This window comes from Danio rerio, chromosome 5, assembly GCF_049306965.1.
Source record: "Danio rerio strain Tuebingen ecotype United States chromosome 5, GRCz12tu, whole genome shotgun sequence".
Taxonomy (NCBI): Eukaryota; Metazoa; Chordata; class Actinopteri; order Cypriniformes; family Danionidae; genus Danio; species Danio rerio.
In genome coordinates, this window is record NC_133180.1 from 35,995,719 (window position 1) to 36,019,888 (window position 24,170).

The following is a 24,170-nucleotide window of genomic DNA, read 5'->3' on the forward strand; positions in this document are numbered from 1 at the left end:
TGCCTGAAATCACAGCAAATTGGTGCTCGTGCACGTGAGTGACAATCACACAGTGTGAACTATCAAAGACGCGATCTGAGAGAATCACCGATAAGTTGCCAATGCCAGTGCGATATTTGGTGTGCTAAATATCTGGAGCTGTCGGCGATTCAAATCATGCCATGTGAAATGAGTTTTGACTGAAAATATCAGAGCAGCATTCACTGTACACTGTAAATGCGAATAGTATTCCTTACTATCAAAATTCTAGTGTGTTTACTTAATTTTAAGCTAATTGTTGAGTTTACTAGAAATGCATTAGTGTTGCTGACATAGTAAGGTATAAAGTTCCCATAACTAATGTAATTTGAGTAAAATTGCTTATAAGGGCTAAGCCATGCTGTTACGCATGCGTACTGGGTGGTGATTTCCCATCCCCCATCCCGAGTCACAACCAACCGCCACCCAGCACCGCCATTGAAGGACAGGATTTCATATTGAGAAGATGTACTGCTGTAAATCAAGGTAAACTTTTCGTTTTAATTACTACTTTGATTTTATTTGTATAGTATCAGTAATCTGTTTATTTCCTGCACTTTGTGAAATTGTTTGCTGTTTTGTGAACTAATTAATAGCCCATGATGTTGTGACTAAACGTTTTGACCACTGCACGTTATTTGCAATACTGTCTACTTTACTAGATAAGCTATTTTTAGCTGCTTAGTCCTTTTTAATAACTATTAATAATTTGTAAAGTTAGTAGTAATTTGTAAAGTGGGCGTTATGCTCTAAAAGAGCGGGCCGCGCCATTTTAAATGATGCACTGAGAGAGCAAGAGCGCGCGCAATGATCCGTTCAAATAGATGTAAAGTTAACACATAGCTGTAGGTCTACATTTTTAAAAAAAAGAAAACGAAACCTATTTATCCGCATTACAAATACAGTAACGTTAGTTATCGCTGAACTTTAGTGGCGCTTGTTGTGACGAAAATATGCGTGTTTTTTTTTTAAGATTTACTTTTATGAGATCACCTGCAGGAAGCAGGTGAGGAGATCAGCTGTGATTCGGTCCGGCGTCAGCGAGCGGCTCATGACCAGACCAGTCGTTTTTTTCTCCATGATCGCCGGTGCAGCAGCAGTTTTAACCCGCCGAGGCTTTTAGAACATTATAAAGCAGTTTCAGCTCAAAATGGACCCGTGAGTGTCGTAGGTAATTTAGGATTTCGATGCGATTACGATTCGTGTCACTGTATGAGGCAGATACATATTTACACATGATGCTAAAGTGTGCTTATGCTAACAATCCCTATGAAACTTAAAGTTAAACTTATGAAAATGCGAGAGATATTTAATTAACTCAATTATTTGTTTTATATGCTATTTGTCTTTTCTTTATGCCGTTTTGAAGGTTTATTCCAGTGTTGCCGTTACGTTATTGAGTGTTTTGTATTGCTGTAATGACAAATAAATCTGACCAGACGCGACTGAATATGTGTGATGGATAACGTTAATGATGAAGTGGTATAACTCGTACAACCAAGCACAGAAACATCCCTTTGTTTGCTCAATATCACACAAAGGCATCAACAAACCTTTGTTATAAGCAAACTTTCTGTAAAGAAACAGGCTTTGCCAAACCTGTTAGTTTGCATTTTTAAAGAAGGTTTCACTAATTTTTAACAATTTAGGGCAAGTAAATTTGAACAATTACAAGGTTGTTTAAAATGTAGCACACCATTAGAGTATTGTGAGTGGCATATTTGGTTTGTAATATCATTATACCCTTTATTTATTTTTTATTTCAGACTACCAGTTTGTGAGCTGATATGCAGTGGAAATGTAAGTTTTGCACTTACACATCAAAGAAAACCTTTTGAACAATACCGCACAAGCCATAGAACATATTCATGAATTGTTCTATTAACGTTACCTTGTCTCCATACTGAGTGTCAGGGTAATTTTAAATCGTTTAATGCATTAAAAGTACATTTAACAAAATTCTCAGCAAAGAACTGCATGATCAAGAATAGTCCGAATATTTTTTCCATTTGAATAATCATCTGAGGACTAGTTAGAAATAGGGTTGTTGTGTTGTGATACCATTAATTTATGTTACAATACTATACCAGCTGAAGTATGGTGATACCAAGTAGTATTGCAATACTGTAATTCATAACTTAAATCCATGAAATAAAGAAAAATGTCAGAAATAATATATTGTATATGTTATTATAGGCCTACTTGAATTTAAATAATTCCCTTATTGTTGAAAAAAGTATTTGCACATCTCTTCACCTAAAATGTATTCATTCCAGCAAAAAAAATACATTAAAATAAAGATACATAAAGAAAAGAGCATTTTTCCAACAAACCTAGGCTATATGAAGTGGTCAAAAATTGTTTCCTGTTGCTATTTTGGGTTTTTCATCTATCATACTTTTTTCACACTTATTACCGGATAAGAATCCAAAGTAATTCAAAATTTCACTTTATGAGTCATTCTTTTGAATAGATTGTCACGGTTGTTGTAGCTATTATATCATATTGACAGGAACAGAAATAAACGAATTCCGATTCAAAATGAACCATCACAAAATATGCAATAGGCTACTATAAAAGGCGCAAATTCTACAGTTTTACAACCTTAGAAGGCTCCATAGACTATTAAAATACAATGATCTATTGTTGCTGAATCGTGTAAGTATTTTAGTGACTTTTTCACATGCAGCATTATGTATTGTAGGCAGACTGTTAATGACAATACTACCGTTTACAAACTACAGTGGCACCGCCAGTATCTTGGAGCCATAGTATTACGATACTACCATAGTACCGGTAAACCGTGCAACCCTAGTCAGAAAGTTCAGTGTCCTTTTAAAGACATCAATTGAGACAAATATTTATTCCACTTTTAATGCGCATAAAAGTAAGGCACACCAGCAACAATGCCATGATTATATTTAATCGGGGGTTGTGTTTATTACTGTTTGGTGACAAGTATAGCTCATGCTTTTGATGACAGGCGCCGGGAGTATTTGGCAGCTTTTATTATTCAAGAACATTTAACTATGTCATGTTAAAGTGTAACATCTGTTGCTAAATGGCATTGCATTGTATCATTGCATGTGTTTCTGATTTCTGTTTTTTGTTTTAGAATTTCGCTTAGCCATGTCAATAACACTTTACGTTTTTGTGCACAACAGTGACATCCAGAAGGAAGTCATAGAGGAAACACCAGCTGATGCAAGTGCTGCAGAAGGTTTGTTTTCTTTTCAAAACTTTGTGTGATTTTGTGAATTTGTGTTTTTGAATGTTATTAATGACTAATAATGTTTTGATTGGATCTTTGCAGAATTCAATCGAATATCAGGAAGAAATGTGAGATCCAAGTTCTACGCTGCATTGGACACACACTGCTCGTTTGATTGAAATAAAAAAAAAAAACAGGAGAAAATTGCAGAAGAAAACTAGAAGAAATTTTCAACATGTTAATTCAAAGGTATTTTTGTGACATCATCTTTGAATCATAATTTGCATTTGATTGCAATAAATTGCATTTGATGTTTTCATTGGGCTATAATGCATGTCTACCTGTCTTTACTTTTTCAAGGTCATCTGGCAGCAGTTCTCCAGGGTCTTTCAGTCCTTTAGAGGGATGAGTCTAAAGAAATTTTCAGGATGTGTTTTGTAAGTAGTAGTATTATTTCTGCTTTCTTAGACTGGAAATTAAGCTGTCATTCCAGTTTACCTCACTTATTAATAAAAAATTTCAATTTTATAAAAATAAAACAAATGCATTTAATGTAAGTATTTGAAAGTAAGAGGGATGTTATATTATGGCCTTTGGAGCAAGAGCATTGCTATGTTGCAAATACAGCAGCTTGTGCCGTCACAGGGTCAGTTAGCTTCATAGGCCAGTGAAGTAATGAATGCATTTCTTTAATTTTTAAACACACTTGTTTTGAAAAGGAGGAAGATTAGCTTGAAAAAAAAATCTTAATAAGTGTAATACCTATGTAATATGTTGAGAGAAATATAATTTCAGTTGAAAGAACCTGCTGGATTAAGATGTAAAAAGATAGTGTTAAAAGCCACAAAGTCAAAGATGCTCCGTATTATAACCAACCCTGTGAGGTCACCTGCTGTGGGATTGTAGATGGCTGCACCCTTGTTCTAAAAGCCATACTAAAACATCAATTTTCTTATTAAAAAATTGTTATTAATACATTTTTAAAAAGTGTGCTAAATAATGCAAACTTGGCTCACTGCTTTAATCTAGCAAAACCAAATGCATTCATGAATCGGTTCCCAATTTATTAAGTTTTCCCTACAAAATATTTATATTGATTATGTAGCACCAATTGGTCTCTCACACATTTGCATTTAATTTCTTGAAAATGTTTTAAAAGTATTTTTACTGCAGTTTGTTTTATTACATTACAGTGTTTCTTTAATTAAAAAAAATCTATTGTTCCTTTAGAATAGTATCATGTTCAAGATACTGGAATTTAGTACCAATCTCTGCTGCAATTTTAAGCAGCAAATTTCCTGCTAACATTTTAAGCACTTTTGAGCACATTTTTAAACAGCACTGTTTTGCCATTCTGTTCACATGCTTAACAGAAATGACACTCAACAATGCTCAAATGTTAGCAGGAAATGGATGTTTTTAAAATTACTATATGGATTGGTAATAAATTCCACTATCATGACAAGCCTAGTAGAAGCAGTACAGGCAAATCCATCGTGTTGGTCTACATTGAAGAAGGAGCACCATAGCAAGGCCTTCTTATAAGAAGCATTTGAATGTAAAATGTACTATAAACACAAATAGTCATGCTAATAAGCAACTAGTTAATAGGGTAATTGGTTCCTACTAAAGTGTTACTAAATTAAGCACAAGGAATTGTATTTTTTTCACCTCTGCTTTTGGTCTCCTGGCCACTACAGGCTTTATTAGTGCCATTTAGAATATCAAACTTTACTTATTTTTCTTTCTCTATTCATAGGATGTAATTGTAGAGTCGGACTTCAGTGCAGAAGATGTTGGCCTGCTGACTGTCGTGTGTGAAGATGTCTAAAGAACCTCATTATGGATGCAATGTGGGCCTTTATACTGGAAGGAAAAGTGGTTATGGACTTTGCCACATGCAGTATGTCTCCTTTTTTGCTTTGATTTACACACTGAATTCGGACTACCCAAAGACTTTGAGCAATGCATTTGAATTTGTTCAACGTGTGTTGCTTTTGCTGGGAGGGAAGCGTAATGTGTTTTATTCGGCGAGTGCCTATATACTGCTGTGCTTTATGTTTAAAGGTTCAGGTATAATGGCATGTTTAATTACAAAGTGTTGCTTTTTAACATGTTGCTGTTTGCAGTGTTACATTTAGGACTGCAGCATTTTGGTGTTTAAAACACTTTTTTTTTTTTTTTTACCAAAAAAGTGTATTGTGATTTATAGGGTTGTCAAAAGTATTGAGTTTGGTACCAATCGGTACTGAAATAAAAAAAAAAAAAGTCCATCCATTTCCCACTAACATTGCAAGAACTGATTGGCCATTGTGTTCACATGCTCAGTAGATATGACTGATTGGCTTTGAAGGTCATTATTTTTACCACACTTCACCACTGTTCACCAGGTGCAAAGATACAAAGACACTGGATAACTTCAAAGCACTGTCGATCAGTCGATTCATCACCAGATAGCTTATATGTTAGCTTTTAAACAAATCAGCTATCGACATGGCTTTGAAACACTTCAGTGTCTGTATAACTTTGTTTGGACTCAGTGAAAATTGGTAAACCTATGACAGTCACAGCCAATCACAGTCATTTCTGTTGAGCATGTGAACACAGTGGCCAATCAATGGTGTTTAAGAACGAGCTCAGTAGCACTCAAATGCTGGTGGAAAATGGATATTTTTAATATTTCAGTATTGACTGATACCAAACTCAATACTTTTGACCACACTAATGTGATATTTTCTGTAGGAAAATCTAAACTACACAGTCTAACAAATTAGCTTTAAAGCTTAATATCTGTTCCTCTGTGAGTGTCTATATGCTGCCATGTTTAAGGTGCTGGTGCAATGGCATGTTTAATTACACTAATTCAAGTATCTTTTTTCCAAGTGTCAAGTATTTAAAGTTTTTTTGATAGATTTTCAAACCTTTTCGAAAACTTGTGTTTTAGGGTTGAACATGTTTATTATATTTTTTGTCTGTATTGCTGTTTACAGTATATTACAGCACTTTACAACAGGTTTTTACAAAACTGTATTGTGTACAAGTGTATTGTGATACTAAAATATCACAAGTGTATTGTGAAATTCTGCTAATTTTGTCAAATAAAATGTTTACATTTAAGACCTGTATAATGTCATTACTTGTAGGTTGAACTACATATTTTATGTTCAGTTTAATTGAAGAAAATGTGGAAACCGATTGCACGTAGTTTCTTTAGTTGACATTACTTAAAATAGTGGATTAAAACAATGTTGAGACTACTAGCATTCAAGATGTTAACTGAACATGGTAGAACAGTATTAGTTAAATAGAGTTATTAAAGTAATCTTACTATAAAACCCTAAGTAAGATTACTAAATAATGACAAGTATGTTAACTAGAATTTTCTATTAAACTTACTTAATTTTTAACAGTTAGTTTACTTTAAAAGTTTTAGTTTTCTTACTTCAAGGCAATAATTAAACTTAACTTAAGATTTCCTTGTAAGTTTATATTGCAAAAATAAGGCAATCGGTTTCCAAACTTTTTTTAAGTAAACTGAACATGTTAGAATTTACAGTGTACCTGCAGGTCAGCGGAAGGCTGGGGGAGAAGTTAAAAGCGCTCATTTTCGGTTTGGACCCAAGAAATCGAGGAAAAACTAGTGGAGTTTTGGCAGGAGCACCGTGTCTGTTTGACGTTTCATACAGAAAGTTAAAAAAGAAAGTTGAGGAGAAATTGCTAATTCTCTTCAAACCCAGGTGAGCAATTATGTACATTTTCTACCACATTAAAGGCGTCTTTCTCATTATGTAGTTAATAACAAAAGATATACTACGTGTTTTTGGCTGTGAGACGTGGTTTGGACGAGGTTGTCGGCGATTCTTCCTATTGTAAAGTCCTGCAATGTAAAAACACCTGTCGCCGATCCATCTTACAGTGTAAACAAAGCAGTGACATCTGTGACACGACTACTTTGAAAATCATGCAGTCTGAACTCGGCATTACTGTTTAATTTTAAGTTTATTAATTTTGATATAATTTAACTATATTGTAAATTTACACTCTCAAAATGCTTTTTCACTGATGGCTCTAAAAAGAGCATTTACATCCACATTGCACAAAAGATACTTTATAGAAAAAAGATTTTCTTTAGACTTAGAAAAATAAAAATGGTTATCTGTTCATTGAAAGATTCTCAGAGACCAAAAATTGTTCTTCTGTGCATAATGTATATGCTGGAATATTTTTTGGTGTCAGTTAAAGGCACTGTCGGCGATCTGCCTAAATGCTAACCGGTTCTCATATATATATTTTTAATACAAGCCCTCGCTGCCATCCAAAGCCACGCCAACTAAAATTGCCAATGCGCAAATTAAAGATGACAGAGACCCACTAAATCATGTCATTCGCCAGTTAGAAAACTTTGTAGTACTTTATGATAAAACAACTCTGAATGAAAAACTGTATCATATCTAGCATGTTTTCAGTTGTGTAGTTAGCAAGCAAAAATTATCATAATGTGCAATATTTCATGCATTCAAGGATTGCTGGACTCATTCTCTCACACTCTATCCTAAAGCAATTACTGTATGCTTGCACTTGTTACTAAGACCGAATATTCAGAGTAGCATGGTAAACAATATAAGGAGCGCAACACAGGTTGTCATTGTTAAAAAATGAACCAATGTGAATATAAAACATCACCTCAGTAAAGCAGGCTAGGCAGAATAGCGCTATTTACTGATGTTTTGTTGTTAAACTACATACAAATCTACATTATCGATGCTGTAAAAGGTCCCTTATGAAACTAAAAATAGTCAGATCAAGCTTTTGCTGGCTGAACAACACTTCCGTATATATAGCCCGTTCATGAAACAACCCAATGTACCTCAGCTTTGCGTGACTAAAGTAGTTTATAAACAGAACATTACCTATCTAAAAGAAATACTTGAGCCATAGTGTCATCCTTCCTCCAAGGTGCAAAAGTATCTCCAATATTGATTCAGGATTTTAAAAAGTTTTGATTCAGCTTTTGTTTTTACCACTGTCACTCGTGTCCATGTGAACGTGCATCGACGGATCTGCATGAACAAAAGTGCACAGTTGTACAAATCTACATTTGTTGACAGACAGTTTGGGCTACTTATCAGAAGTATGGGAAATGTCGGCCCGGACATTTTTTTGCCTTATGCCTTACCCAGAATGCAAAAATACATATAAATACATTTAGATCAATTGCTTTAATCATTACTATTGGAATGTGTAGAGACTTTCAACCAGCACAACAAAAAATGTTTCTGAAGATAATCACCTACTGCACCTTTGACATTATTGGTTCACTTTTTAAATAAATTTTATCCAAAAATCTAAAATATTAATAACCCCATCTGCCATCATATAGATCATTTATGAGATATGCATTCTTACTGTCTCTAGTGTCATATCATAAGTTTCTCCATTTCCTGCTTTTTAGACTCCATGCTTGTGTTCTGAATAGGCAGTGAAGTCATGCATGCTCCCTACATCCCAAGACACCAACAATAATATGTTTTTTTCTAAACTGGAATGACACTTCCAGTAATCGGAGATTCTATCTTAGCAGTTATTCATTATAAACACACCCCAGGGTGAACATGCCATTAGTCTTGGCTTCTTTTCAAAAAGTGTCTGTTTTTGTGAATGTGTGGTCATGCTTCATGAATATCTTTCTGATAACTTTCTGATAAGAGTTGTGAAATGGGCTTTTCGTTTTTGTTTAATATATTAGGGAGAATCCATATGGAAGAAATAAGTCAAGTCCTTATTTATACAGCACTTATAGCTTTTTATCTCAGTTTATCTCAAGGCAGTTTCATATTAAACAGGAAGGGAATAGAACAAAATGAGGCAAGTAGATTCAGTTCAGTTCATTCATTATAAAAAAGAAGAGGTCAAGAACAAGTTCACTGCTATCAAATCAATGTTACCAGGGCTATAATCAGTAGAAATGGCAAGATAAAAATTTTGTTTTAGAATAACAAAATGTTTTTTAAGGTCTCGTTTTAAAGCTGGTGTGCCTGAGTCTTTTAACAGTACAAATCAATGCCAAAATGAGACAGCCAATCAAATTAAGCCACATCATGATGAATAAAAAATATATATATATTTGAGTTTTTATTTTCTTAAAATGGCTTAACTTGAAGTGCTGTAAAAACAAAAATGGAAAAAATATTTTTAAGGTACTTGCCATATGGCAACAATGTCCAACAGTGGAACTAACTTAGAAATTTCAAATGTAATACTTTCCTTATAATTAATTTTGTTGTTTGAAACGATTTAATTGGTGTTTCAGTATTATAGGCTTTAACACAACTTATAAATGAAACCTTATACATACTTTTCAACAACTCATATTCCGAAAGCTTTCATTCATTTCATTTTTTTGCTGAATATTATTAAAAACAAACATAATATTGTATTATTATGTATACAACATACAGCAAATATAAATATCTTCTCCAGCAAATATTATAATGAATAAATAACAAGTCTAGTATATCCAGAAGGTTGCAACTAGCTGACAATATTTATATATTATTCTATATACTATACCACACCTGTCTTATTTGCCTCTGAGCTAACTTACCTGAACTGTCTTTATCAAATGTCCAGTCTGCATCATTCTCATGGTCACCAAAACCCATCTCATCCTCACTTTTATCTGCAGGAAGAGCCTGTCCTTTTCTTCTTTCACTTACCATAAAACATGTTGGTGCTCGCTAATACACTGCTCCCTGTATTCATATCTATTCAAAAGTAGTATTGCCATTAAAACTAGATTTTATCCATAATTATTGTAACTGTTGGATTTGTCCATGTTTAACACACATTGGATTACAACAACACGATTAGACATATAAATAAGAGTGAACATTTTATTATATTGAAATATGATTTGGAAACTATGATAGATATGTTTTGAGAGTTTAACATCTAGAATGTTCCTTTCACAAGAAGGGATGGGAACCAGAGATGTAGGTATATAAACAGTTTACTGTAAAAGATGGCAGAGTAAACAGAACTCAGTGAAGCTGATGTGCAGGATGGAGAATGGAATGACCAGAAGGGGATGTAGTGACCAGAGGAAATCTCAGAGGAGCCAGGAACACAGATATTTGGATATGGAGATCAATGAGGAGCAACCAGAAATAACCCCACTAGGAACGACAAATGCAGACACTGGAGATGACAGGGAACGAGAGAGGTGAGTAACTTTCAAATAGAATGTAAACACTGACCATATAGAGAGTGCTGTCCTTCGTTGGTGTATTGAGGCCAGACACTGAGTGCAGAGTGGTGATGGTATTTATGGGGCTGGAGAGATGAACAAAGATGATGTGCAGGTGCCGGGCTAACTTGTATTTGGGTGACTATGATCGGAGTGATTGTGGTGACTAAGTGGACAGTTCTTGTCCATTATTGCGTTTTTTCACACTTTAACCCTGCTGAAAAATCCAGCTTAAACCAGCCTAGGCTGGTTAGCTGGTTTTAGCTGGTTGACCAGCCTGGTTTTTGAGGGGTTTTGGCCATTTCCAGGCTGGTTTCCAACTATTTCCAGCCTGGTCTTAGCTGGTCAGGCTTGAAAATGACCAGCCAAATCCAGCTAAAACCAGCTTGACCAGCCTGGTTTAAGCTGGATATAGCTGGTTTTGGCTGGACTCCCAACTTGGCTAGGCTGGTCAAGCTGGTTTTAGCTGGTCATCTCCCAGCCTGACCAGCTAAGACCAGGCTGGAAAGCGCTGGAAACCAGCCTGGAAGTGGCCAAAACCCCTCTAAAACCAGCCTTGTCGACCAGCTTAAACCAGCCAACCAGCCTAGGCTGGTTTAGGTTGGATTTTTCAGCAGGGAAATGTTTAAAGCAACAAACAAAAAAAGTCACTTTAGTATTTAAGACATGTTTACAGCCTTGAATGTAATTACTGAGCACACATATAAGTGAAGAGTACAGATGCAAAAGCCTACATAATCATGGTGGCTTGAGAAATTGTCTTCTTAGGCTATTTCAAGAACGCATCTCCTCTTATACCGTTCATACTACAACCACCAAACTAACTCCAAACCTCCAAGCTGTTATGACTAGAGTTGCTATATCTTTTCCAACTGATCCGACTTACGGTTTTCCCAAAACTGACCCGGAAATGTTGTAAAAGTCCAATTGATTTAACATTGGACCAAACTTTGTGACCTCATAACGTAGCACCAGACTGTCACACAGACTTAAGTTTAGGCTCATTTAACTCAGACTATAAATCTGCCAATCACTGATGACATCTCAGCTTACTAGCCACACCCTAGCAACTACTTACGGCACTCTAGCAACTGTCATATAGACTTCCTTTATAAAAAAAACTGCCATTGACTTTACATTGAACATAATAATAACATACCAATTTAAAAACATACAAACAAACATACTAATCATATTAACATTGTGCTAGTTCATACTATAAACATACTAGCAACATGCTAATTTATATTAAATTCATACTAACAACATGCTAGTTTATACTAGAAACATGCTAGCAACATGCTAATTCATACTAGAACCATACTAGCAACATGCTAATTCATACTAAATTCATGCTAACATGCTAGTTTAGAAACATGCTAGCAACTTGCTAATTCATATAAGAACAATACTAACAAGCTGATTTATGCAAGAAACATGCTAATTCATACTAGAACCATGCTTGTTTATGTTAGCAACTGCCTAGCAACTACTCAGAACACCTTAGCAACCACTTCGCAACACCTTATCAACAGCAAGAAAAATGCCAATCCATACTTGAAACATTCTAACCTATATGTAGTTATAACTGTTAAAGACTTTAATTATTAAAACTTTAAAACTACTTCAAGCTCTCAGACGAGGCTTTTTTCAACACCCTAAAGTTTGTCTACAAACTTTATTTTTCTAGTTTTCTTCAAAAATGTGCTTTTTTAGCTTCCCAACCCCAAGCTGAACTTACAGGATTGTAATGAGACCATGTCTGGGCACTACAAGTCCCAGCAGGCTTAGCGCCATGCAAGGAAGTGTTGTTGTTTATGTGCGGACACTTTATTTCCTGATTGCGGCGTAAATTAACAACAGGTTGTAGATTGCTCAGCGCTATATAAGTGAGTCAAAGTTTGTTTGCCATTTTGCTGTCGTTGTTGCATTCTGGTCGCGGCACGTAAAGGCCGGTAGGTAGTAAGTTTATTTGTGTGATGTGCGGTCTCTCTCTCTTTCTCGCGGAGTTTCCTTTTTTTAACGCATGCATAAACTGACATTTATAGAGTCCACACTTCACGTGAGGGGTAGCTGATGAGCAAACAACATTTAATGCTGCCAGATCTTCATAGCGAACTTATTTAAAGAGGTAGTTGTTTTATAATTTTAATAAACCGTTTTTAGTGTTGTGTTTTAATGATATTATCCTTTTTATTTCTAGTGCTATTACGGGATCATTGTTTGCTGATTGTTGCCTGAGTGTCAGCATGGGAAATTAAGGATCTTAGAGGTATTGTTTAAAACAAAGAAGGGTTTTATCTTTTAATGCATGTTTTATTTATAGGATGTTTTATTGTGTTTGATTTCTTTATATTCTGAGTTTCTGTGTTGTAATAAACTGTGTTTCCCCTTTTTAGGGATGCACGGTTGCCGTTTACTTTAGACTTACAATAATATTTTTGTTATCGAGTCTTTGTTGTTGACTTTTGTTGTATGCTAATTTGGGTTGTTTATTATGTTGCTAGGTTGAAAACAATTTGTATTTTCCTTTGTTAAACTTTTCTTTCTTTTGTAGGTTCTGTTTTGGATTTGCTTTACCATCAGTGGCCACTGGGTTCCCTGCACTGTGTGGATGGCGGTGGAGAAAAGGTGGTTGGGATTGTGTGGTGATTTGGTCACTGTTGATTTTTGTGTTTTTTTAGGTTGCAGTGTGATTGCTGTGAGCTGAGTGTGGTGAAAACACTGCTGCTTGGGTACCTCATCTGTCCTCACTTTCTGGGTAACCGGTGGCCATTAGTGGTTTGTTTTTTCTTTTCTTTTATTTAGTTTATTTACTTTTTTTTCCTCCTTATTTGCAATAAAGATGGAGACAATTTGTATATTACAACTTGGGGAATAAAATATAATTGTCCTCCTAATTGTAAGTCACTTCATTTACCCTCTGCTAAATCATTAACACTGACAAAAGTCATCTGGTCACAATTGGCGTAGTCGGCAGGGTATTTAAAATTGATTTAATTTAGCAGAGGCTGTTGTGAAGTGTCTTACTCTATCGATTGTGCAACTTTAAATGTTTTTGCATAAGTTCAGTGTAAGTAAACGGTGACCGTGCATAAAGGATTTCGCAGACTCTGCTTTGTGGACCCTGGATGTCATTGTGCTGATTGAACTGTCTTCCAGAATTCACCAACAGATATGGAGCAAGAACTAATGGACTTGAGGGAGCGGGTTCAAAGCTTACAAGCACAGAATGAGGAGTTGATGAGACTGCGTCCCCCATCTAGCAGTGATGCCCCTAGCCAACCTCACCCTTCTGTTTCTAATGACCCATCCTCAGTGTCTTTTAACAGAATGCTTTATGTGCCCCGAGAGAGGAAGTGCCCACGTTTTTATGGGAACATGGACTCTAACTTGAGTATTGAGGACTGGATTGACGAGGCTAAGGTGTGTATTGAGGGTAGAGGTTGGGCTGATAAAGAAAAGGTGGTCTTTCTGTTGGATCATCTTGGGGGAGAAGCTAGAATGGAGGTAAAACTTCATCCACCTGTTACTAGACAAACTCCAGAGTCTGTTTTTGAAGTTTTAAAAGATTTGTATGGGGGAAAACAGACATTTGTACAATTACAGCAGAGGTTTTATGAGCGAAAACAGAAAGAAGGTGAATCATTGACTGAATTTTCCCATGCTTTAATGTCATTGATGGATTTGATTCTTAATAGTAATCCAGGTAGTGTTCCCAATTCCGATAGAGTGCTTCGCGATCAGTTTGTTGAATATGTCCAAGATGTAACGCTGAAACGTGAGTTGAAACGACTTGTGAGGGAGAAGCCTTCTCTTACGTTGCTCGAGGTTCGACGTGAGGCTCTTAGATGGGTAGAAGAGGGGAGCAGGGAAGCAACTCTTTCATATTCCCAGCCATGGTGTAATGCCACTCAAACCAGGGTAGTTGACCAGGAACCTAAGGTTAGATTCCAGGAATCAACAGAGTTAAAAGAAATGAAAGAAATGTTGAGACAGCAACAAGCACAATTAAATGATCTTACCCAGCGTCTTGATAGACTTATGCCTACAAAGAATGATCCCCCTGCTGTTGCTTTACCAAGGCAAAATACATTGCGGCGATGCCTACGTTGTAACAAAATGGGGCACATTGCCAGATTTTGTCGTTCACCTTGGCCTACAGAGTCAAACTCCGGATCACCTCAGGCAAATGTAAATGAGATTTCAGTTGGGGAATCCGATACTGTAGCCCCTACTGCAATTTTAAGCCAGATTGTTGAAGGGACAAGGGAAGCTTCAAAGTCACCCGTTTGCCCTACTATTTTACAGCGACTCGTGGGCAAATGCCCTGTTGTAAATGCACAGATTGGGATGGGAGTAGATATTTCTTGTTTGTTGGATACAGGATCCATGGTAACCACGATAACGGAGTCATTTTTTGAGAAACATTTCCATCAATTAGGGGTGAATGGTCTTAAGAAATGTAACTGGCTTCAATTAAAAGCAGCTAATGGCCTTGAGATCCCCTATGTGGGTTATTTTGAAACCGACGTGAAAGTGTTGGGACAAACCCTTCGAGGACAGGGCATTTTGGTTGTGAAAGATCCAGTTGATGTTTTTTTTCATCAAAAGAAAGAATTTACTCCTGGCCTCTTGGGCATGAACATTATAGGACAATGTTATAATGATTTGTTTGAAAAACATGGCCCAGCACTATTTTCAGTTCCACAGGTTAGGCAGGCAGAACAAGGTTGGAGAGACGCCCTATCCCAGTGTCACAGGGTGGAGGATGCCCCTGTTCCTGGCTTTGTTGGGTATGCCAGAGTGCAGTCCTGCCAACCTGTTCAGATTCCAGCTGGAACTATGAGGTTAGTGCCTGCTTTGTGCCCAAAGAATATACACAGTGGGACAGTAGTGGTTTTAGAACCCCAAAACCCAGAGAACGGGGGGTTACCTGCTGGAGTGCTAATCTCATCTGCTATGCTGCAGTGTGTACAAGGTATAGTTCATGTACCTATAGTTAATGTCGGCACAGAACCTTTATATTTGCCCCCCAAAATTAGATTGGGTAGTTTGCTTAATGTTGAAATCATAAGTTCATCTCAGGGCATTTTCTTTCAGGGTGATAGGTCACAGGACCCTAATGTAGTGGTTGTTCAGTGTCATGCTGTTACATCGGAGTCAAGCATTGATATGCAAGGCGTAGAACTGTCTGGGCTTTCAGAGATTGAGGAGGAGGAAGTTAAGAGATTGTTAATGAAATATTCAGACGTCTTTTCAAAACATGATGGCGATTTGGGATGTACAAATTTAATAGACCATCAAATCCCCTTAGTAGATGATACACCAGTACGCCAACGCTATCGTAGAATTCCCCCCAGTCAGTTTGAAGATGTGAAGGCTCACATTAGACAGTTGTTGGACAGCCACATTATTAGGGAGAGCAGTAGCCCATATGCCTCCCCAATTGTATTGGTGAAAAAGAAAGATGGTTCTTTGAGGATGTGTATTGACTACCGCCAGCTGAATGCCAGAACCCGTAAGGATGCCTACCCTTTGCCAAGGATAGAAGAGTCGCTGGATGCATTGACTGGAGCAAAGTGGTTTTCAACTTTGGATCTGGCAAGTGGATATAATCAGGTACCGGTAGCGGAATCTGATCGATTCAAGACTGCTTTTTGTACCCCATTTGGGCTGTTTGAATTTAACAGGATGCCATTTGGACTGTGCAATGCCCCAAGCACTTTTCAAAGATTAATGGAGAGAATTTTTGGGGATCAGAGTTTTCAGTCGCTGCTGCTCTACTTGGATGATGTGATTGTTTTCTCAACAACTATTAAGCAACATATTCAACGACTGGGGCTGGTGCTGGATAGGCTGAGACAACAAAACCTTAAGATAAAACTCAGTAAATGTTGCTTTTTCCGGTCAGAAGTACGTTATTTGGGGCATGTGGTCTCTTCCACTGGGGTTAGCACAGATCCAGAGAAGATATCGGCCGTAGCTAAGTGGAATCAGCCACAAAGTCTTCAAGAACTCAGATCTTTCCTTGGCTTTGCTAGCTACTATCGACGGTTTGTAAAGGACTTTTCAAAAATGGCTGGACCCTTGAATGCATTGGTAGCGGAGCTGATTAGGGGGCAAAAGAGTAAACGACCTAAGATTAACCTGGGGTCCAATTGGACTGATTCTTGTGAACATGCTTTCCAAGCCCTTAAAATGGCTCTGACTAACGCTCCTGTTCTGGCTTATGCTGATTTTAGTAAGCCCTTTATTCTAGACATTGATGCAAGTCACCAAGGTCTGGGCGCTGTGTTGTCTCAAGAACATGGAGGTAAAAATCGACCAGTGGCTTTTGCAAGCCGTGGATTGCGACCACCTGAACGTAACATGCAAAATTACAGCTCTATGAAATTGGAGTTTTTGGCCCTGAAATGGGCTGTTACAGAAAAGTTCAGGGAGTACTTGTTGGGCCAGAAGTGCTTTGTGTATACTGATAATAATCCACTTAGCCACTTGCAGACTGCAAAGTTGGGAGCATTGGAACAGCGTTGGGCTAATCAACTGGCAGATTTCGATCTGGAAATAAAATACAAGCCTGGACGTTCAAATGTTAATGCTGATGCTCTTTCTAGAAAAACCCCATCTGTGGTTGAACTTGCTTTAACGACTCCAGTGCCAAAGGAGTTACATCAGTATGGTCCCAACAGTTGTCACACAGTTGCCAGTGAAACCATGTCTGTCTTTCCAGAACAGCCTAGGGAAGATCTTGGTGCGTTACAGGAAGCGGATCCTGCGATTGGGCGTTTTCTTGTTTATTGGAATCGCCAAAAGACCCCTGATGCACAAGAGAGAGCAATGGAGTCATCAGAGGTGCTGGAACTCGTGCGGCAGTGGGGGAAGCTGGTGAAGATGGAGGGAGTGTTGTACCGAAAGTTTCATCCTCAAGAGGAACATCGAGAAATCCGCCAGGTTGTATTACCATCTGTACTCAGGGAAAGAGTCTTGGCCAGTCTACATGATGATCATGGGCATCAAGGCATTGAACGGACCGCAAGTTTAGTGAGAACTCGTTGTTATTGGCCAGGTATGTTTAAGTTTATTGAGGAATGGTGCAAGAGATGTCAGCGTTGCACTCTGGCTAAAGTGGTACGACCAAGAGTGCGAAGTTTCATGGGGCACCTGATGGCAGAGAGACCATTGGACATCCTGGCTATTGACTTCACATTACTGGAACCTGCATCAAATGGGCTTGAAAATGTACTAGTTATGACTGATGTGTTTTCAAAGTTCTCACAAGCTATCCCAACTAAAGATCAAACTGCAGTAACAGTGGCACGTGTTTTAGTGGAGCGTTGGTTCTACTTGTTTGGAGTACCACGACAAATCCATTCCGACCAAGGAAGGTGCTTTGAAAGCAAGTTGATCTACGAGTTATGCAAACTATATGGCATTTCAAAGACTCGCACCACACCTTACCGACCACAAGGAAATGGGCAATGCGAAAGGTTTAATAGAACCATGCATGATTTGCTTCGTACATTGCCACCAAAGGAAAAGTGTCGCTGGCCAGACCATCTTGCTCAGGTAGTCTTTGCGTACAATACCACAGAGCATCAATCTACTGGGTACTCTCCTCATGTCCTTATGTTTGGGCAGGAGCCACACTTGCCAGTCGATTTTCTGTTGGGATTGGATGATGGTTTCCAGAGTGACGTAGACTGGATGGTGTACCATAAGGACAACTTGGAAAGAATATTCAACAATGCCCGAGCTCGTCTTCAGTGTGCCACAGAACATCGTGCTCGAACAAATGACCAGCTTGTGCGACAGGAGAAGCTAAAAGAAGGCCAGCTTGTGTATCGAAGAGCTCACAACATAAAAGGCAGGAACAAGATTCAAGATGCTTGGGATTCAACCCCTTACAAAGTAGTGCGGTGCCTTGATGAACTTGGAGCTGTGTATGCTATTGTTCCTGTAGAAGGTGGCAATATTAGAAACCTCCATCGTTCTGAACTGCGTCCAGCCTATACCCCCCCAAATGATTTTGGCCTTTTAGATCAGGCAGACTATCAAGAAAACTTCACTGATGAAGAGGGAGATATTGTAATGATGTCCCTGAGGCCTGGGGGTGTGTTATCCCAAGAAAAAGTTATTCCGCAACCTAGAACACAAATAATAGAAGATATGAGTCCATCTTTACCTGTAGTGGTTGATGTGGAGGATCAGTCTGCTCCACGGCCGGAAGGAGCGGTTGTAAGGCGTACGAGAAGAGCAAGAGCTGGACAGCATTCAAACCCATACCATCTTCCTCGGCCTGTACATGTCAGTGAAGCTGAGTTGCATAGCCATGTTGCTCTTCCAGTAACGGGGCTGTCCAGCAATGTTCTAAATGGTTTGTTTCGCCCATGGTTGTAGTGGTTTAAGTTAATCGACGAGACGTCGATTTAAATTTTGGGGGGTAGATTGTAATGAGACCATGTCTGGGCACTACAAGTCCCAGCAGGCTTAGCGCCATGCAAGGAAGTGTTGTTGTTTATGTGCGGACACTTTATTTCCTGATTGCGGCGTAAATTAACAACAGGTTGTAGATTGCTCAGCGCTATATAAGTGAGTCAAAGTTTGTTTGCCATTTTGCTGTCGTTGTTGCATTCTGGTCGCGGCACGTAAAGGCCGGTAGGTAGTAAGTTTATTTGTGTGATGTGCGGTCTCTCTCTCTTTCTCGCGGAGTTTCCTTTTTTTAACGCATGCATAAACTGACATTTATAGAGTCCACACTTCACGTGAGGGGTAGCTGATGAGCAAACAACATTTAATGCTGCCAGATCTTCATAGCGAACTTATTTAAAGAGGTAGTTGTTTTATAATTTTAATAAACCGTTTTTAGTGTTGTGTTTTAATGATATTATCCTTTTTATTTCTAGTGCTATTACGGGATCATTGTTTGCTGATTGTTGCCTGAGTGTCAGCATGGGAAATTAAGGATCTTAGAGGTATTGTTTAAAACAAAGAAGGGTTTTATCTTTTAATGCATGTTTTATTTATAGGATGTTTTATTGTGTTTGATTTCTTTATATTCTGAGTTTCTGTGTTGTAATAAACTGTGTTTCCCCTTTTTAGGGATGCACGGTTGCCGTTTACTTTAGACTTACAATAATATTTTTGTTATCGAGTCTTTGTTGTTGACTTTTGTTGTATGCTAATTTGGGTTGTTTATTATGTTGCTAGGTTGAAAACAATTTGTATTTTCCTTTGTTAAACTTTTCTTTCTTTTGTAGGTTCTGTTTTGGATTTGCTTTACCATCAGTGGCCACTGGGTTCCCTGCACTGTGTGGATGGCGGTGGAGAAAAGGTGGTTGGGATTGTGTGGTGATTTGGTCACTGTTGATTTTTGTGTTTTTTTAGGTTGCAGTGTGATTGCTGTGAGCTGAGTGTGGTGAAAACACTGCTGCTTGGGTACCTCATCTGTCCTCACTTTCTGGGTAACCGGTGGCCATTAGTGGTTTGTTTTTTCTTTTCTTTTATTTAGTTTATTTACTTTTTTTTCCTCCTTATTTGCAATAAAGATGGAGACAATTTGTATATTACAACTTGGGGAATAAAATATAATTGTCCTCCTAATTGTAAGTCACTTCATTTACCCTCTGCTAAATCATTAACACTGACAAAAGTCATCTGGTCACAGTATGTTTAAAACGAGCTGAACTGATCAGTGTCACATCTTGAGAAACATCGTCTCTAATTCACTGAAAGGAGGAGATTCTAGTAAACGAAACATGTTGGGGAATTGTGGTTTTTCTTCTGAAAACTGAAGGTGTCTAGGGAGATATCAGTCATAATTAATCTGCTTACAGACAGAATTGATAGATACGTTCACTCCCCAGAGGTGTCATTCTGTGTGTATGTGTGTGTGTGTGTGTGTGTGTGGGTGTGCGTCAGTTGACAGTTTTTCACTTCCCCTTTCACACTTTCACAATATTGCTTCTTTAAAGCACTGTTTACCAAAAAAACTTATATTTCCGGTCTACGAAAATAGCCTGTAACTTGTAACTGTAACTTAGCTCCATCATCAGATGTTTCATTTAGCATTTTCAGTTGTCGTTTATTGTGACCTGAAATGTCTTTGCAGCACATAAGCATGATCTAGTTCAGCAGAATAATAGTGGTCCAAACAAAGCCTTTCCGACATTCACAAACAGACTGAAATCCAGCATACAGACAGACACACACAACAAGCTTCACTTGTTTCCCAAGGTGCTTCCTTCTTTTAGTTCCCTGACAAAACAGTTTATTTCTTCAGAATTTTGTTCACAAACCCCTGCCCTCACAGCAAAGTCAATCTTCAATTGCAAATATTAGAAAGTCACATTTGGGCAGCTGTGAAATGTGCTGTGGCTAAATATGTTTTCCGTGGGCTAGATATGAAATAGAGATAATGCTAAGGTAATGAGCATTGTAATGTAATCCATGTTGAATTTCTCAATGACATGCAAGCAAACAACCAAATAAAATTTTCATGAAATAAAAAAAAGAATTGATTTCCTTCATGTCAGATGAGGCTTTCAACTTCCTAATTCCACAATGCAAAATGGAGGCAAAACCTCTCAAATAAAAACAATTTTTTTACATCATTGAAAAATTACAATTACAAATGCAATTTTCTAGAAAATAAATTATTTAGAAGATCTTGATTCGCACTCATTAAATAATTACTTTATAAAGCTTTATTTCTTAAAGTGATACAAAACACAGACATTTCAGCACAATGTCTTCCTTAGTGCGTGGCACAATTGCTGCATCTCAATTCGCATATTATCTCTAAATAGTATTTAAAAATAGAATTAGTATGTCCCAAATCATAGTATGCTGAAAAGAGCCAAAAGGTTCCCGGATGGTTTACCATTTCCGGTAAAAAAAAAAAAAAAATTAAATTAAGAACTGTTCATACTCTAAATGCTCCCAAAAATCTGGTCAGATACAAAAAAAAAACATAATTTCTAACAAAGTAAAAAAAAACATTTTTTTAATTAGATAGATTTTGGTAGTAAGGTTTAGGAAGGTTTTTCACTCCTGTATTTTTTTGTAAAATTGAACCGGAAAACTTTTTTTATTTCAAGAGTTCACACTTAGCTGATAATCAATAAAGCGTATTTGGCATGCTGTCCCGGGAGAGAGCCCTGCCCTCGTAATATCCTCGATCCCGGGGCTCCCGCCCGTTAGAAGGGCGAGAGGGGAATTCGAGGTCAGGTAGGTCTCGAGAACTCCCCTGCTTGTCACCGTGAGAAGTGTAAACTCGGGTTGTATTAGGTGATAATTTGTTTTAGTTGATTGGCTATGGTTAATGTTTTTGGACGGTGGGAGGAAACCGGGGAACCCGGGGAAAACCCACGCGAACACGGGGAGAACATGCAAACTCCACACAGAAACACCAACCGGCCCGATGGGTTGGACTGGCGGTGTTCTTGCTGTGAGGCAACAGTGCTAGCCACTGGGCCACCGTGTCGCCCGATCAGAAAAAGTGGGAGGATGTAGGGGTGGAAAGGGGGGGAGCTTCAAGACGAAGATAACTGGAGTGAAAAACTCAGGTTATTTATAATGCTTCCGTAATCATCTAATAGGGCTGATTACGGAGCTAACAAGGAGCCAGCCGTGTTGATTATAAGCACATGATCTCTCGAAATTAGTTTATGAATAAACCACACTTATTATTAATTGCAGTTACACAAAACGATTTTGGTCCCAAGTTTCCTTATTACTTTTTAAAGTGAATTATAAATTTATCAGTATAACTGATGAAATGGATTTATTTATTTCTTAATTATATATTATTTATTAATTATTTAATTTATTATTTATTTATGGATTGCAACTCTGGATTATTGGAAATGGACAAAAAAACTAAAATGTTTATTTTATTTGGAAAGTACCAAACAAAATGTATGCTGATTGTACCAAATTGTAAAGTATTGGTAATTGGTCTAAAAAAACAATTTATGATTCCCTGACTTCTATACCTATAATACTAAAGCTAAAGGAAATTACCAACCTACGTCACACAACCGTGCAAGAAGAGCTGAATGGAGTGAGCACCTAACTAGAAATGCTGGACTCTGCAGTACTCATTTTATATCAGGTAAGTTCATGCTATGCTGAATCATACACATTACTCGTTTTTGATTGCAGCAATGATTTCAGCAAAAACAGTTATGGTGAATTAAACTCTGGACACTGAATGCTTAGAATGAAATGTAAAAATGTAAGTTCGCATACCCTGCCATACAGGTGCAGTTTACTTTCAGAATGCAGTTGTTTTGCTTGTTGATGATTACTCAGGCCTTACAGTATATAGCTACGTCTTTTTTTTTTTTTCTTGTCTTTGGCTAGGCAGAACCTCGGTTTTTAGCATTACAAAGTTTTGAATCTGGTAATCATGGAACATTATTTCTTGCACATGACTACACAGAACAAAATTGTAGGCATCCAAAGACTTGTAGGCCTTTAACTTCTCTCTTGTAGAATCAATTGGAGTTTCGATGAGATAGTTGAATATTTGGGGCTGGATGCTTGCCCATTTCATCTTATCCAGTATCCATTGGGTGGGTGCTATCGCAAATGGACCTGTCAGACAAATGCAATTCACTTTAACGTTAATTTTTCTGAATCACTGTGCATATGGGTCACAAGCTGTTATAATACACTGAAAGCAATATGTAAATAATATATATAAATAGTAATCAATAAAACTTATCTATGATTAAAACAACAAACTGTGTACCGCATCGGATGTCATTCCCTTGCTCTAAATGCTAGCACTCTTGTTTTTTTCTTTAACCGTTTTTTTCTTTACAAACTGGTAATTCGCCTATTAAGATATCCCAACTGCTGAAAAAATACTTAATTTACATGATTACTTTTTGCTGTTAATTCCCTTGTATACTGTTCTGTATATTTCTGTACTTCTCTGCTTAATCTATAAAATAAAAAAATAAAAATAAAAACTGCTGACATTGCCCACAGTATATTGCGCATTGGATGTGTATTCGAACTACAAACGCAGGTGAAAAGTGTAAATAAACTACAAACATGATGGATGCGCAAGGCCAACAGTCAGGTAGAGAGGCTTTGGTAAAAATGTTTGTATGACTTTTAATTAATATTAAGCCCACCGAAAAATATTTCAATTGCGTTTTCTGTGTTATATTTTATCTGCGGCAACAATACTGAACTTACATGTATTGTTCTAAGATGTTTTTGGATATTTACATCTAAATGCAGAACGATACAAAGACCTGCTGCTGCTTCTCCAGTAAGGTAGGAAATTAAATATGACAGAATTGTAGATGATGTGTGGATGATTTACAGTATTATTTAGATTTACAGATCGTAACTAAGCAACATAACATCTGTTAACAAGGAAGTAGTGTGTCCCAAAGCTTGCATATTGCTCTGTTACAAACTCAAAAGTATACATTTTTCCTTTACAAAAAAGTAGTTTAATCACCAATGCAATTCAACCATATAATCTGTCTGAGCAAAATACGAATACATAAAATGAGCTACAGTTTAAGTGTGAGGAATTGCACAATCATGTGGATTTGTATTGGAAAGATTTGATTTAACCGATTAATTTTTTGCCCAGCAAAGATGTACGACTGCCCCTATAAACAACAATCCATTTAAAGCATCATACTTTTGTCCCTAACAGCCTCATTT

General features: G+C 37.4%; 1 protein-coding gene and 1 long non-coding RNA gene across 15 annotated transcripts; both read left to right on the plus strand.

Moving 5' to 3' along the window:
• The first annotated feature begins 455 nt into the window (after positions 1-455).
• LOC110438655 (uncharacterized) lies at positions 456-6,346 on the plus strand. 2 transcript variants are annotated; one of them, XR_012406936.1, is made up of 7 exons: positions 456-504; positions 1,785-1,818; positions 3,183-3,238; positions 3,332-3,478; positions 3,590-3,666; positions 4,989-5,521; positions 5,837-6,346. It is a non-coding gene; the product is annotated as an uncharacterized lncRNA (long non-coding RNA). The 2 variants fall into 2 exon arrangements; XR_012406937.1 differs by lacking the exon at positions 456-504 and adding an exon at positions 1,036-1,189.
• A 5,918-nt stretch (positions 6,347-12,264) lies between these two features.
• On the plus strand, positions 12,265-20,988 carry LOC101886116 (uncharacterized). Of its 13 annotated transcripts, none has more exons than XR_012406943.1 (6): positions 12,265-12,430; positions 12,524-12,606; positions 12,679-12,747; positions 12,875-19,309; positions 19,382-19,450; positions 19,736-20,988. XR_012406943.1 is itself a non-coding variant. In XM_073952369.1 (4 exons), exon 4 carries the CDS (start codon positions 13,653-13,655, stop codon positions 18,873-18,875), a length of 5,223 nt encoding a protein of 1,740 aa, XP_073808470.1. In that variant the 5' UTR covers positions 12,265-12,430; positions 12,524-12,606; positions 12,679-12,747; positions 12,875-13,652; the 3' UTR covers positions 18,876-20,988. The 13 variants fall into 13 exon arrangements, 4 of the variants coding, with proteins under 4 accessions (XP_073808470.1, XP_073808468.1, XP_073808467.1 ...); XR_012406942.1 differs by having other exon boundaries at positions 12,875-19,133; positions 19,227-19,309; positions 19,382-20,988; XR_012406946.1 differs by having other exon boundaries at positions 13,033-19,309.
• The last annotated feature ends 3,182 nt before the right edge of the window (positions 20,989-24,170 follow it).